At 42.3% G+C, this 16,589-nt stretch overlaps 2 protein-coding genes across 2 annotated transcripts; one reads left to right on the top strand and one right to left on the bottom strand.

Annotated features, from left to right (window-relative positions):
• Positions 1 to 307: 307 nt before the first annotated feature.
• On the bottom strand, positions 308 to 11,550 carry ppp1r12c (protein phosphatase 1, regulatory subunit 12C). The gene is made up of 19 exons (XM_029142406.3): positions 11,189 to 11,550; positions 10,550 to 10,724; positions 10,332 to 10,462; positions 9,874 to 9,992; positions 8,580 to 8,739; positions 8,316 to 8,460; positions 8,053 to 8,127; positions 7,904 to 7,983; positions 7,592 to 7,704; positions 7,284 to 7,506; positions 7,046 to 7,133; positions 6,703 to 6,820; positions 5,086 to 5,198; positions 4,513 to 4,565; positions 4,266 to 4,305; positions 4,053 to 4,157; positions 3,821 to 3,871; positions 3,673 to 3,723; positions 308 to 1,463 (listed from the first exon to the last, which is right to left on the bottom strand). Exons 1-19 carry the CDS (start codon positions 11,395 to 11,397, stop codon positions 1,377 to 1,379), a joined length of 2,136 nt encoding a protein of 711 aa, XP_028998239.1. The 5' UTR covers positions 11,398 to 11,550; the 3' UTR covers positions 308 to 1,376.
• On the top strand, positions 11,508 to 15,612 carry LOC129603191 (nicotinate-nucleotide pyrophosphorylase [carboxylating]-like). The gene is made up of 2 exons (XM_055503354.1): positions 11,508 to 11,641; positions 15,228 to 15,612. Exons 1-2 carry the CDS (start codon positions 11,628 to 11,630, stop codon positions 15,598 to 15,600), a joined length of 387 nt encoding a protein of 128 aa, XP_055359329.1. The 5' UTR covers positions 11,508 to 11,627; the 3' UTR covers positions 15,601 to 15,612.
• Positions 15,613 to 16,589: the final 977 nt, after the last annotated feature.

Here is a 16,589-nt window from a genome sequence, read left to right as displayed (position 1 = left end):
CACTGTTCTGTTAAAGGAGGGCTGGCTTTTATTTTAGTTAGGCAATTTTAAGGTTAGGTTATTTTAACAGGCACAGATCTTATGAATTATGGGAAATGTAGACTCAAATGAATGACAGCCTAAAACCAATAAATGGTGCTTTCATATAAATGCCCACAAACTTTGAAAATCTATTTGATGAACACAATTATGCAAGGATGTCAGATGTAGCGTGTGGCATTGAGATGTCAATTACTGGCTTTGGAAAAATGCACCCAACATCCTGTATTGTACTGCACTTTTTAAAAAGCATCACACACAAACAGCAGAATGTTTATCATTTATGCCCAGGTTGCGTTTTATACTTAACGGTGTATATTTGCCAAAGCAAAATAGAAATATTACTTACAAATGTATATGGAAAGGCACGGGATCAAAAGACAACTACACATGCGTTTTCCTGTAGAATTAGAGTAAACGTTCCAACGTGAACCCATCGGGGCTGCATGCTGAGCAGCAGCCGCCCGTCACAGGGTCAATACTCAGCTTAAGGGGTTGTTGCTTTAAGTGTCCAGTCAAAATGGCAAAGTGAACTTACTACTTGCTTACAGTACTAAGAGCAGAGCACGTGATCCTCACGCTCTCGACATTTGTAACATACGTTTTGAAAACTCCTCTCTGACACGAGTCGCACCTGACGTCCAAGATAGCACCCAAAACTCTCACACAGAGACCCCGACTACCTTTACACTGGGAAGAGGCAAACCCTGTACATAAATATACACTTTAAATATACATTCAGGGAGGAGAAGGGGGATGGAGCATCTTGGTCCATCAGCAGTCAGGTGAAACGCACAGCATTGGCCAAGACTCATCCTGAGAAAGAACACTGACCACTGGGCTCCCTCCCCAAAGCACATGCAGACTGGGGGCTGCTTTTTGGCACATTAAGTTTCTTTATCTAGTAACACCCCCCCAACACATACACACTCACACACACATGCACAACGGTTAGCACTGAATCTAAAAAATTACTACTTTTGAGCTCTCATTTGCATGGCTTTAAGTCTCTTAATACAGATTTTATACAAAGTATTGCAGAAGCAAAGCACATTAAATATTCCAGTTAAGAAATACAACAATAAAAATGTAATATAAAAGTGGATGAGAACAGGAAATTCTGTCGGTCCACAGGAGGTGCCGTTCAGCTTGTTATACAGTAGATGTGCAGAGACACCAAGGCCCAAACCCCGGCTAACGACCCTGATGCGGTGACATTGTTCCAGGAGCTGCTGGTGTTTGGCGCCACAGCCCTCTTCCTTCTTCTGTGTGTCATGAGTTGGGGAAAAAGATAAACCTTGTAATACTTTTTCTCTCTGCGTAGGCGTTCGTCATGTTCATCTCGAGAGTTTGCTGATGACACGGATGAGGGCAGCGTTCTCATCCTTGAGCCTCTGGTTGTCTGCTCTGAGGTCCCCGACAACCTACAACGATAAAAAACAGCTTTAACAGAAGGCACCGCATCACGCTTAAAAACCAGGTGGGGTGTTAGGTATATAAAGGAATGAACAGCTGGATCCCAAATCAAAGAATTTGACTCCTTTGAGCTGGAGGACAGAGACCATCCATATCAAAGCTGAAAGGTCAGCATCCCTGAGGCAGCAGCCTCGCTGAACTATCGGGATGGTTCATATACTGCGTGCTGTTAGTATCTCTAGATGGCTTAAATACGTTTCTTGGAACTACACCTCGCATTTTCAAACCAGTAAACACAAATCTACAACATCTCCATATTCTCCAAACACCTAAACCAAACCTATTTTTAGGACAAAATGAATCTTTGCTCCATTTCCTTTTAACTTTGGCTCCAAAACCAAACTTTACCCTCAGAAAATATACTCAAAAATACTCTTTCACATGAACCCAAAATACAAAATGTGCACATTGGCAGTTTTATTCCTTCATGCACAACTCTATAAAAGCAGAAATGATTCCTTCACCATGTTCCGTCTTTGGTCTGGCTCATGGCAAAGACTAACCACATCACAGGCTATATGAGCACTAGCCACGCAGCAGGGGCTTCTTCATGGCCTAAAGGAGGTGAACACAGATATGAGGTTCCACCTCCACGTTGAGTATGCAGAAAACATGTTAGAAATCCTCAGGTTGTTTGTGAACCAACCACATGATCCAAACCACCAACGTAGTGAGGCTGCTCCACAGTGTCTGACTCTAACGTTACTGCACAGAGCAGCCTCTGTGAGGACACGGACCGGACATGGTCCCAGACTGCTTGTCTCCTTGTCCTCCTGTGTTCTTCTCCTTCTCCTCTTCAACCTATTCTTTCATTTCTCAGTGAATCCACTGTTCCATAACTAAAAGGACCTTTTATCTATCTGTTAAATCTGATTAATGGATGTTAAATTTTCACTTGTATTGTTACCTGATTGGTCATTGTTCCTAATCAGCTCCAGTTGTGGTGACTGAGTGAAGTGTTTTTGTTATGGCAAAAATTGTCTCTTCCTTATTTCTATGTCTCTTCCTTATTTCTATGCAGTTATTATACGAGTTATGACTTATGTTCTGCAATTAATATCTTATGTTTTGTCTTACTGTATGCATTTGACATTTGACCTAGATTGTTCAATGGTTGTCTCTGCCTGATAGACTCTCAACTCTAGCTCCCAAACCCAAGGTCGGGGAGTTGTGTCTCTGTCTGTTGAGACTTGGTGCTCCTTTCTCACAGATAGTTGGACGTCAGCGATGCAGGTGTGAGAAAGTAAAAATCTTCACACACACTGCGACAGGGAGGAGATGGTGCATGTAATTTGATTGGGTTAGAAAGACATTCCACCCTAGTCGGACAGAGAAGCTAAAAGGCAGAAGCAACTTGAGGATCGTGGGCTCTTTGCATCACACCTTCGTGGTGTGTGCACTGATCTCCCCAGCTGGTTTTTGGTTTGTTGATGTGCACGATCAACATCCATGCTTTTTATTTGCTTTCCCCATTATTTTTATTTTCTTTATTATTTCAATAAATCACACAAAAGGACAACTCTCTCTCATCTACTCCTTTATGGAAAATTTCCACCAGTTTTCTAACTGTGCACACGGTGTAAAAGCTGAGAAATGAAGATTTGACTCATGAGTCAAAGCAGGGAATACTGTTTATGCTTCAGAAACATGGGTGTGCTGCTTTGAAAGTGGGGTTAAGGTTTTGAAAATATGGTTTAAAAGGCCTGGTTATATTATTTTAGCAATGGAAAAAAACTGTAAAAGTAGTTGTTGCAACACATTGTTAAACTGTCCTAAATGTTTGAAAACAAGTTGCTTGCATCAAGTTCAGTATTAATTATATTCAATCAAATCTTTCAGTTAAATTGGTTGCATTAATGGTAGGCCCTAAAACAATTTGCTAATTGTTCAGACTGCGCTAATTAGACTCACGCTTGCCCAGAACGATCCATTCAGAATTTGGTCATCATACAGCTCCACCTCAGGCTCGCTCAAACACCACCCAAGACACTCAGGGCCGACGATAGTGTGATTTCAATAAGCCTCACATCCTAAACCTGAGCTAAGGATCAGGAACAAGTCTAGAGAGTCCACTGAACATGGCAAAGCAGGACGGGCAGGGAGATTATGAAGCATGGTGCTTCAGAAATAGCTTTGTGTTTTCTGATTGATTTGTACCTTCAACTCATCCTCCAGTTCCACTGCTTTCCTCTGGAGGGCCAACCTCTCCTGGGAACCAAAAGAAACATTACATTTTATTGCATTTCCTAGTTATTAATAGTCTATGTAAATGTAAATATAGGACAGCAAATAAAATCAGACTTACAAATCGCTCCAGTTCCAACAGAGCAGGTCTGTCTGTGCTGCTTTCTTGACTCTGCCACAGAGAAAACATGATGATTAACCTGCTACAGAGAAGGATAACTGGCACATGATCAGTTCCAGCACGCGCGCACGCACACACACGCGTGAACGCACACACACGCGTGGACGCACACACACACGCGCACACACAGAGAGCAGCAGCAGCAACAGCAGGAGCAGCAAACCTGACCAACCTGTCGGAGTCTCTCCAGTTCCACTTTGTTTTGGCTGAGCAGCAGCTCCGTCTCCTGCAGCCTGTCCTTCAGAGCGAGGTTCTCCTGCAGTACCGTCAGGTACAGCTAGAGGAAAGCAGAGCATGGGATTATATACACTTTAAAGACCACTTGGCATCACTGCAGCCCTGATTTGTTCACATCTGTGTGATGTTCAGGAATGTGTGTACGTACTGTTCTGAAGTCAGCTGACAAGTCTCCCGGTTGATTCTTACTGCAGACATACACAGACAGAGCACTGACAGAAAGACGTCTCCCACAGCACAAACTTTCCCTTTTACTTTACATTATAGAAACCAAATATTAGCTCTTGTTGATGGCATCATGGAAATTGAGCACATGAACGTAAAACCCTAAATTACCTAATTTCTTGTCACACAGTGTGGAATTAAGAAACAGCACTGCGAACAGTAGGACTCACTCGGGGTTATTGTGGCTCTTGGTTTCTTTCAGTTGAGCATCCTCATCTTCATTCTGAAACACACCAAACAATAATATTTCCAACACTGAATCTGCAGCCTCTCAACCCCTTGAAGTGGAAGCATATCTTGGATGGACCATTTTATATTAGTCAAACTGTTCTCATGTGGCAAAAAAAAGTGTTGTCTCATCTTTTATAAGATCAAACGGTCTCTGTGTGAACTGTGATGCTGGTAGTGCTTGGTTCCACAGTGTCCTTCGGCTTCAAACTAGTAACGCACCTACTAGTAACAAATGCTATAAAATAAATGTAGTAAAGCAAAAGCAGAACATTTCATCTTCAAACTGGCCCCAACTGAATTTTGGGGTCACTTTCTATGTAGAACAGAAACACAAAACAGGAATCACAGTCAGAAATGTGTTGCATTATGACAGCGAAGTCTGGATCATTCCTTATACTGCTGCAAAAATGAAAGTGTAGCCTGCTGAAGCTGCACTCTGCAGTGAAACTAACGCATTGTTTGGTCTGTTCAAGCAAATGCTTTCCCTGGATTGGCAGAAAACTGCTGCGTACCTCTCCTTCTAACTGAACAATGCCAGTGGAGCGCCGCTCTCGCCTCACTCTCCTCCTCTCCTTCCCTCCCAAACGCTTCTCTTCTGGCTCCGTCGGCTTCACTGGGTCAGTATCTGAAGAAATACATAGGGGGCGATGGAGAACATTTGTGTGGGGCATATGGTCAAATAAAAAAACATAAATAGCTTTCAGTCGACTATTTACAAACTGTACAAACAGGTTTTATCAATAAAATATGCATGAGTGTCTAAGAACCAATCAAAAACTATCATAATTATCACAAACAACAGTGAACGTACCTCCACTCACTTCAGACATTTACAAAGACAAAAGGTCCTAAAAAGAGTTTCTTATAATAATGTCTAAATTGCACATATATCCAGACCTGTGACGCAATGAACATATGCATGGAATCATAAATAGAGGCACAGTACATTTTATTGCAAATGTAAATGATCTATGCATCAAAGCTTAGTCAGAGAATCCAGGTTACACCGGGAGTAAGTTGACACAACAATGGTGTGTCTGAAATGTTATGGTTGCTTCCTCAGCCCAGCTTCTTTCCCTTTGTTCTGCATGAAGCTAAAAGCCACCTGGATTATAGTACGTTGATCTCCTTTAGAAATCTGCCTGTAAACAGGTTAATAAAGTGCTCTGAATTAAGTAAATGTGCATTTGACATGAGGAACTGATCTGTTTTGGGTGTAACATGAACACAATAAAGGGCAAGACTAACAACTTCATGGCAAACCACACCTAGTGATCTACACCAGCAGCAGCAGCAGCAGGGTTTGCAGCTCATTAGAGGAAATGAGCTCAGTTCCTTTAAAATGAAATGACCTTATTCTGTACTTCACCCAAAAAAAAGTGAGTTAAAAAAAATGTTACATTCACAAACACGTGTTACTTCACACTTTCCCAAAAATATTATAAAACCAATCTATAGCTGAATAAACAAATGAAGGCAGTAAGCTGACAGTGTAACCGGTGTCTTGGTGCGGGATCATTTCTACCCGCAACGCATCATATGATGCGTTTGGGATCTCAGAAGTTTAGTTGTTGATCATCAGGTGAAGGCCACAGTGGTGCCTGTGGTGATCGGAGCACTAGGGGCTGTGACCCCCAAACTGGAGGAGTGGCTACGACAGATCCCTGGAAAAACATCCGAAATCTCAGTCCAGAAAAGTGCAGTCCTAGGAACAGCAAGGATACTGCGCAGAACCCTCAAGCTCCCTGGAAGGACCCGAGCTTGGAAAGTGTATGAGACCACCCGACATATATATATATATATATATATATATATATATATATATATATATATATATATATAATATATATATATATATATATATATATATATATATATATATATATATATGCTTTGTGAAGGTGGTAAATAGTGAATGTGACTAAAATCACACTAATGGAGAATGTTTTACTCACCTTCACAGCAAATTAGTAATGAAAACTATAAAGATAACTAAATACAGACATATTCTGTTCTTAGTGTCCTCTCTAAATGAACGACTTGTGATTTTGTGAAAGAAAAAGCATGTACCAAGCAGAAAGTTTAAAATGACAGCATCATGTCTGTGGTACTTCGATACCATCACTTACCCCTTTCAGCAGGTGTGACCGTGACAATGGGGCTGACGTACTGGATGTTGCGAAGTGGTGGATCTACAGGTTTAGCCACGGCCTTTTCTGCTTCTTTTAGGTCTGTCAGAGTCACGCCCTGTCAGTGAAGAGCCAAAAAACAACCACTCAGAAGTCTGGCAATCAAAACCCAGCCGTTATCTAAAAATTGCTCAGGAATAAATGACAGCTGCTGCTTACTTACGGTAGACACATATGCATTCCATGTTTTTCCATGTTTTTAACAAACGTTGAAGCCAGCCCCACTTAATTATTCCTACACACTTCTATTAGTACTGGTAAATGTATCCATCAGAAGCAGTACCTGTGTGGAACGGCGAGTCTGACGCAGCAGCCGAGAGCGAGCCTTCCTCTGAGACTCAGACTCTTCGTCTCTGCCTGGAGCCTGAAACCTAAACACAAGACCAATTTGAGTTTTGTATGATGCTACTGTATAAGAGATAAACACAGTTACACAATTATTTTAAAACCTTTTTGAGAAAAGTATCAATTTACAGTCATGTGGTATTGAATACGATGGTTTGTTTTGATCTGCTTCTTACTTGCGCTTCTCAGTGCTGGGGGTGTTTGGACTTTCAGATGCAGCATCCCGTGTCTGAGGAGAGGGTTGGACTCTAGCAGTGCGGTTTGCCTTATCCTGCTCCTTATCCTCCTCATCTGCAGTCTGAGCAAGCATTAAGCAGTCATCAGCATTTAACTTGTCAGTGGGACTGGCTGCAGACGTGGCCACACTCTCTGAGTCTGGACTTGAAACAGTGGAGCTTTCTGAAAAAAAGGGAGCCATAATATTTAGGAATAAACTCAGTTGTACATATATAGATAAATCAGTAGTCAAAATGCCAAGTCTTACCGGGGCTGTTCTCCTTCTCTTCACTGAGCTCCAGGTCTCCTGATATCCCCCTCTCTTTAGATTGGTCCTGTACATTCATCTTGTCTTTACTGCTCATCCTGCACACGGAGCTTCTAAAAGCATTAAAAAAATCACATGTTGACCATGTATTTGCTTAATCATGTTACAAACAGCTTAAAGCTTCTGGGTTCAGTGTTTTCTACGCTACATAGAGCTGATCATTAATCTAATTGTAAAGTGACGCTGCTTAACAGTCTTTATTCATACTATATATCAGAAATCCTTCTGAATAGGTTTCAGGTAGATACCAACCTCCGCCGTTTGTTCTGTGCATTTGCAGCAGTGGAGCCTTGTGGGTTTTGCCTGTCCAGTATAGACTGTTCATTACGCCACTGACAGACAAACAGACAATTAGTCATCTTCTCAAATAAATTATGTCAATTGCCAGATATCTTTCTTACATTGGCTTGTTTCAGCGATAACTCCTCTAGCAGCCCTGCAACGCTTTCATCCGCTACATCGAACGGTGTTTGACCCTGCAGAGTTTGAATCAACTTGAGTGTAGTTCAGAAAACAAATTGAGTTGTGACATTACATTTACAGTATCAAGTTTCCATAGAAAACATGTCCAGCTGACAACATCAATGTTGTTCCTTTAAATGAAATATTACACAACTATAAATGCAGCAGATCAAGAACATTTGTCATGGTTCTTTTGACTCACCGCATTGCTGCGGGCTTCCATATTGCACAGATGTTCAGCCAGAATGTGACAGGCCTCCCGTTGACCCCAGTGTGCAGCAGCATGGAGAGGCGTCCAGCCATCGAAGTCCACAGCCGACACATCCAGCCCACACTGACACAGTATCCTGGACAACATAAGCGAAAAGACAAAACATAGATGAAATAAGAGTCTGGGCCCCTGATGCTGCTGTTTAACTTAAACTTAACTTAAACTTAAACAATCAATTTAAGCAAAGCTCTTTACTTTAAGGCCTCCAGGTAGCCTTTAGCTGCAGCCACGTGCAGCGGCGTGGCCCCGGTCCTCGGGTGACGCATTTCAGCAGGTGGGCCATCCGTCAGCCAGGTCCGGGCGTCTCTCATAATCTGCTCCTCTTCCAGACGCTTAGCTGCCTCCACATCCACACCTAGACACCAACACAAAACGCAAAAACAGTATCAGACCTGCTGCTCTTCTGGAATGGAGGAGGAAGAAATTTCACACATTCAAGTGTGTGACAAATGAAATACTAATTATTATTATTATTATTATTATTATTATTATTATTATTATTATTATTATTATTATTATTATTATTATTATTATTATTACTAATAATAATGTGTGTTCTGGAGAGCAGCATAATTCAAGAATATCAAAATTCGATGTTAAAGGTCAAGACTATTAACATCTGCATCTACTTGGCATACAGACTTGGCTTTCTGGCACAGCACAGTCAGCATTGGCCTAACTGACCCACATCTGTTTTGATTCCAGCAATCCATAGTATCTGATCTGTCATAATTAAGGTATGAAGATTGTTTTATGCATTGACACACTACATGCAGCTAATTGATTATGCTGATATGTTGTATACACAACCTTCCAATACTTTGGACTTACACTGATTGCTACTCCACAGAACCACTGTTTTTTTAGAGCCGACACAACAAGTTTAGAAAATAGGTTGTGAGCAATGCAGAGCCATAGTGCATCAAGCGTGAAGTGGCAGCACAGAATGTAGGTCATTTATGTTCTAAATGTATTTAATGCCCACTGGAGCTTAGTCATCAATACAGATGATGATTCTAAAGCACAACTCCAACAAATGTCAAAAACATGGATTTAGAGAATAGTTTGTGGTTGAATACAAAGACAAACCCTGAATCTAAACAGGGCGTCACCAGCTTCCTTTGACATAATGAAATGGACAAAAATTAATGGTAAATGGTCTTGCACTGCCTTACGTTCTCAAAGCGCTTTAACTAGCTAACTAGCTTCTGAATTTCTGCAACTACATCTGATTCACTCATTCATCTCATGTGCCTCACACGCATCAACTTCAGGTGACGCCAGGAATAGAACCACCAATCCTATGATTGGTGGGTGACTGCTCTACACTCTTGAGTCACTGCAGTGATTCTAATTCCAATTACTACAATATTTTAACATTTAAATGCATGCAGTTGAAAATGTTTATTGGTTGTTCAGGTTCTTGCCCAGACTAGACACAACCTTTCAAAAGCAGTATCTACAGTATATAAAGAAGAACATCACTCACCCTGTTTCTGCGTGAAATCCTGAAGAAGAGACTCCGTAGTCTCATCCAGAGCAATGTCCAGAGGAACGTCACCATCACAATTCACAGCCGAGAGAGATGCACCTTGCTGCAAAAGCAAACTGCAAGCAAACATACACAGAGAACGCATCAACAAGGCCCAACAAACAAGGCCCACACATGGGCCTTTGTCTTGTGGAACCAATAAATTGAACCTTCCAAACAAAGGGAAAACAGCAAAAGCTGAAATCTTTTGATTTGCAGGGTTTTTGTTCCAGGCCAGCCCACTCAATCTTTAGCTCACTTGTTGTCCTGCCAAATGCTATAACAATGTTAGTATTGTTGGCTGTAGAAACGTTGTGGCACCCACTCTTCTCTGTCCTCACAGACGCACAAAGTACTGTATTACACAGCTATTACACCACTGCATTATGTTATGTGAAGAGAAATGAGCTACCCACTCTGCAATGTCAGAATGACCGCAGGAGGCAGCAGCATGCAGCGGCGTCCATCCCTCATTGTCAACCTGGTTCACGTTGGCACCTTGCTCCAAGAGAAAAGTCACCATCTCCACACTGCCATCAATACAGGCCTGTGTACCACAGACAGGAAAGACACCATTATAGAACTGGAAATGCTTCCCATTGATCAGCCAGCATCGCACCTGAAACCACCTCACCTGATGGAGAGCAGTGATCCCATCTGCGTTACAACAGTTGATAACTCCAGTAGCATCTTCCCCGTTCTTGTTTGTGGTCTCTTTGGCCTCCTTCAGCATCACCTGGGCCTCTTCTATGTCGCCACTGGCACAGGTAGCCAGAAACTCTGCAGCCCTGTCAAACCTCACCCTTTTCCTAAACACGAGCATCATGGCCGAGATGGTTAGCTGCTGTGACTGCTTTATCCATTTAAGATAACGTGGTAAATATACGTTTCACAGCTAGATATTACGGCTATTTTCATCACACATCATCAAACAACCAACTAATTGTGAAGTTGGACCACCAGGACAACTCTTAGCAAACAAGCTAGGTGGCTAACTTGCGCAAACACTACAAAGCCAGCAGCAGCATTGAGCACTGACAGTTCAACAAACAACTACATATAATGGGTTATTGGGACCCGGGTTATGGGTTATTGGGTAGATGGGACCCGGGGTAGGTACTGTATTGTACTAGTGCACTGTTTCCGTTTTTTGTACACATCCTGCCCTGGCTAACGCAAACATCCCTCCTTTAGCACATCTCAAGCGCTTAGGCTAGGCTAACGGGCTGACAGCTTGTTGCCACCCCATTGTTACAAGAGATGCTTTCATTACCGTCGTTTGAGTAGGGGGCTGGTGTCATCTCGGCCCAGAGGCACTGACTGGTCCCTCGGCGGGTCGCTGAGCTCGGCCTCCAGCGTCAGTACTCCGTCCTCGTCATCTCCCCGCCACCTACGTCTGGACACGGCCGGAGCCTTGTCAGTGCAAGAGCCAGCCCAGCGCTTCAGCTGCTCGCGCCGCTTGGTCCTCGCCGAGTCCCCCATTTATTTATCCGAGGACTGTGTTTTTAAAAATAAAACATACGGAGGCCAGGAAGGCCACACCCTCCATGTGTATACTTTCACTTCCTGGTTCTTGCTCCGACTGTGAATGCGGAGGAAGCGCCGGCTCGTGCTCGTGGGCGTCGGGACCGCGCAATTCTGGTGCCCGTCGCTTCCTAGGTTGTGTAAGCTGTCAGGAGACGGGGACAAAAGTTAGGGGCTGAGTGAGAATCATGAGACACGAGAGGTAAGACTGGGTTCAGCGTTAGATAATGTCCAAATGCACATGTAAAAGGACTCACACTTCACCGTGTCCAAGTGCGGGGTTCTGACGCTATTGTTTGCGCTTGTGTGGCGTCATCACCGGTGTTTCTACGGTGTGGAGACGCAGAAATAGCCTCACGCCTGGTCACTGCACTAAAATAGTAACCGCACTTCCTGTCATTGTGATCCTTCCAAGAGTCAAATTCTTATCATGCACATGTAAAATGGCAGAAAATGTGAACACAATTAGAAAAAAAGAATTAGAATGGTTTATGACTTTCCAATGGAAAGCGTCTTTACGGCTTTGACGTCTCATGATGTTTTTTTAATTCTTTGCTGTTTTGTTTTGCTGTTATTTCTGTGTATGTTTCTTGTGGTTTTAGTCAGAGGACTCAAATCAACAGAAGGGCGACATATTTTGTTATCCAGTATACATTTGTCTCTCATGTCAATTGCAGAAATTATAATTATAACCAGGGTCTCTGTTGTATTTCAGTTATAAACTAATAAAAATACACTGTTATCAGTATAAGTGGATCCAGCTGTTAAAATGGAGGCTGGGTAAAATGAAGGTAACATTGATGTGGGTTCTGGTGTCCATTTAGGTATTGCAAGTGATAGGGTATGGTGGCCCTAAAGTGCAAGTCACAAACAAACAAAATGACGAAACACAACGACATTAACAAGAAAAACACCAACATTAACAGGAAGCACTGAATCTGAACTTAACTGAACTGAATCTGCAAGGATCTCTAAATAGTACGTCCGTCTTCTAAACAATCCGTGAGTTAATGAGGCCAAACTAAGTACTGTACTGTATGGCACAGCTTATATACTGAGCTGAAACTTGTCTAAGTGCCAACTACCTACCTTGTTCGGTAGCCAAACAGCTGTTCAGGTCCATGAAGTTCTGATAAGATCGCTCTTCCCTCATCTTATTAAAGAGTAAACTCCGTCCCACTGAGACTTGCTTGCTTCTCTCCACTTTCGGTTTGGGCGTTGGAATATTTAATGTTAAAATATGTTGACAGCATGAACTCAGTTCAATTTTACTGTATCTTACATGTGAAACCACTGAACAAACTGTAGAGCTGAGTTGCAGTAACTTCTTTTTCGGAGCTGAGCTGATCTTAATCTGAAATCCTGTGAAGTTGAATTTCCTCTGCCATACAGTAATATTTATAACTCAAGTATCACTCTTTAATAGCATAATGCCTTAGATTGAGTTCACAAAATACAAACAAACACAGCATGGACATGTAATCTTTACTTACAGTATAACAGCTTAGTAGCGTTTTAATATACGAGTTAAAGCAGCTGCTGTTATGGCAGATAAACTGGAAAATGTGTGCGTTAACATACCTATCTGGCATTAAACTGCCGACACGTACCTTTTTGGTGTCCGAAGCTGTGCATGTGGGTCCATCATATCAAACAGCCTGACACTACCTGTACATCACACACACTCACTAGAATCGGTTGTAAAACTAGCCATTACAACCAGCTTTCTTTATTAAATTATATTATCAGCTCTTCCTTTAGTTTCTGCAATCAAAGCAGGTGAAGCAATTTCCCTGTGGGAAGTTTTTGAATCTCGAATAGAAGAGGGCTTGTTTCCATCTTGGTGAAGAACAGGGAGGTCTGAGGATCAAAAATAACAAGACAAAAATCAATAATTATATGCATTCATGTTAGTGTTCCATCTAATTAGGCTACTGTAGCAAGATGGTTTTAAAGTTTATTGTGTCACCACTATGATGCATACATTTTGTTTGTATCTACAGCATTACAACACGATAGATGGTGACACTTTAATTGATTACAGATAAATACGTCTAGTCTGCCCATTGTATGGTGTAGGTGTCACATGTCTGAGCAGTTAGTCAGTTCAGGTTCAGAACGACAGAGACTGGACAAACAAGAGAACAAGGCTGTAGTGACAGATGTAGCAATCTCAGGTGATAGCAACATCAGCAAGAAGGAGCACGAGAAGGCCGAGAAGTACCAAAAGCTGAAAGAAGAGACAGAGAAGATGGGGAGGGTGAGGGCACAAGTGGAACCTGTGGTGATAGGAACACTGGGGGCTGTAACTCCCAAACTGGGAGAGTGGCTCCAGCAAATCCCAGGAACCACATGTATGATCTCTGTCCAGAAGAGTGCAGACCTAGGAACAGCTACGATACTGCACAGGACCTTCAAGCTCCCAGGCCTCTGGTAGAGGACCCGAGCCTGCAGGAACAAGACCACTCCAAGGAAGGGGCGAGTGGGGAATATGATTTATGTATATACTGTATGTGCATTAGAGTGAACGTAAAGAATCCTTTTGTTTTTAGTTTAAAGCAAGTATACAAATATCACAGTTTCAAACATGTTACAAACCTTTCAAATATATTTGACAGTAATGTGTTTGACTTATTGAATAAATTGTTAACTGTAGTTGTATAGTAGAAGTACAAGTAACTCATTAGTGTACATCAAAAGCACATATGCCAGTATGTATAGTCAGTATGAAATGGATGAATGATTGCCGCGAGAAAATTCAAGCCACCAAAGCATTAATTAGACACACCTCAAGAACAGTAACATTCATTGTCTGTGAACGTTGTCATGTTCATCCTGAAGGTTTCATTCAGTGGTATCAGGACTAATGCTTGAAGTATAATATAAACATTATGTATTTAGATAATGTGCAGCTTTTTGTCACTAGGGTCAGATCTCAGTGCAGCAGAAGCAGATGAGGGGGTGACTACTATCTATACCGTGGTAGGTGACGCAAGGACTGCTCTTCCTGTGGTTAGCACATTTCTGATTGCCACCACACCCATGGGGCCCACTGTGAGAGCAAGAGACACAGGCTCAGAAGTGTCCATTTTGTGGTAAACATATATCTTAACCCAAACAAAAGTGCTACTTCAATGGCCTGCCAATCAATTTGGCTTCAAACAGTCAATGACAGTCACTCAGTGCAGTTGTAGCTTGTAAACATTCCAAAATGCACAGTAGGTCAAATTCCACTGTGGCTCTGTACGTGCAGCACTTCAACTCTGTGCAACCAGCCAAACAAGGAGAGCCACTACAGTCAGGAGGTAAATGCTTCATGTATTAGTACATATCTTGCCTCATCTCAGTGTGAATTTGACCCAGATTAGACAAATCAACCTCTATAAAAAATGTTGTAGGTTTCTATGCATGTTTGCTTAGTTTTGCAGGACATACGTTGTGAGTAGGAGGTTAGAACTCTGACACATTATCTCAGTTTCTGAATATACTTTACACAGAAGAGGAACTAAGTAGGTGGAGTGCTGAGAAAGTAAATGGGTGAAGGAAACTCTGTGGTTTCGTCATTGCTTCTTAAGCATTCATTTTGCTGTTTGTCAGTTTGTGTGGGATTTGCTTCAGTGATCTGGCAGCTGTTGTTTGTCTACATGTCCACTCAAATGTCAGTGGTGCAATGAGCTGTCTTTACATTTCACCAACATCGACATATGCAAGGACTAGTTACAGTATGTATATGCACATTAAAAGTTATGTGACTTAAAATGAATGACACGGCTCTGCATGCGTGTCAGAATGTCTGGGCCTGGACACGCGGCAGCGGACGCCATCCCGCCGCACACCCTGACCCTGCTGGCACAGGCATGGCTGGCGGAGGACACGCCCAACTTCGACGCCGCAGGGGTGTGTGTGGGGTCACGGGAAGTGGAGGCTAGGCTATTATGCAAAACATCTGGCAGCGTCCTTGCAGGAAGTCCCTTCTTCACAGCGGTGTTCGCGGAGGTCGGCTGCACGGTGGAGTGGCTTCACCAGGAGGGAGCGACAATCGGTAGGTGCTGCACCAACATACTGGATGTGGAACGTTTTGAAGAGGCAGGTGAGGAGCAGCTCCCAGCTCCCCAGTTGCTCCCTGCACTCCAAACCAGTTCAGACTCCTTAAACCTTTAATTGATAACCCAAGTTGCTGTTGGAGGCTGGGTAAAATGAAGGTAACATTGATGTGGGTTCTGGTGTCCATTTAGGTATTGCAAGTGATAGGGTATGGTGGCCCTAAAGTGCAAGTCACAAACAAACAAAATGACGAAACACAACGACATTAACAAGAAAAACACCAACATTAACAGGAAGCACTGAATCTGAACTTAACTGAACTGAATCTGCAAGGATCTCTAAATAGTACGTCCGTCTTCTAAACAATCCGTGAGTTAATGAGGCCAAACTAAGTACTGTACTGTATGGCACAGCTTATATACTGAGCTGAAACTTGTCTAAGTGCCAACTACCTACCTTGTTCGGTAGCCAAACAGCTGTTCAGGTCCATGAAGTTCTGATAAGATCGCTCTTCCCTCATCTTATTAAAGAGTAAACTCCGTCCCACTGAGACTTGCTTGCTTCTCTCCACTTTCGGTTTGGGCGTTGGAATATTTAATGTTAAAATATGTTGACAGCATGAACTCAGTTCAATTTTACTGTATCTTACATGTGAAACCACTGAACAAACTGTAGAGCTGAGTTGCAGTAACTTCTTTTTCGGAGCTGAGCTGATCTTAATCTGAAATCCTGTGAAGTTGAATTTCCTCTGCCATACAGTAATATTTATAACTCAAGTATCACTCTTTAATAGCATAATGCCTTAGATTGAGTTCACAAAATACAAACAAACACAGCATGGACATGTAATCTTTACTTACAGTATAACAGCTTAGTAGCGTTTTAATATACGAGTTAAAGCAGCTGCTGTTATGGCAGATAAACTGGAAAATGTGTGCGTTAACATACCTATCTGGCATTAAACTGCCGACACGTACCTTTTTGGTGTCCGAAGCTGTGCATGTGGGTCCATCATATCAAACAGCCTGACACTACCTGTACATCACACACACTCACTAGAATCGGTTGTAAAACTAGCCATTACAACCAGCTTTCTTTATTAAATT

The sequence above is a fragment of the Betta splendens genome, chromosome 1 (assembly GCF_900634795.4).
Source record: "Betta splendens chromosome 1, fBetSpl5.4, whole genome shotgun sequence".
Taxonomy (NCBI): domain Eukaryota; kingdom Metazoa; phylum Chordata; class Actinopteri; order Anabantiformes; family Osphronemidae; genus Betta; species Betta splendens.
The sequence above is the reverse complement of the archived record's forward strand: the minus strand, read 5'-3'. Positions and strand labels throughout refer to the sequence as shown.

Coding starts and splice junctions, on each gene's coding strand:
- ppp1r12c (XM_029142406.3), bottom strand. CDS start 11,397: ATGGGGGACTCGGCGAGGACCAAGCGGCGCGAGCAGCTGAAGCGCTGG. Junction 7,705..7,903: donor GCACAGAACAAACGGCGGAG/GTTGGTATCTAC, acceptor TAATGCTTTTAG/AAGCTCCGTGTGCAGGATGA. Junction 3,724..3,820: donor TGTTGGAACTGGAGCGATTT/GTAAGTCTGATT, acceptor TTTGGTTCCCAG/GAGAGGTTGGCCCTCCAGAG.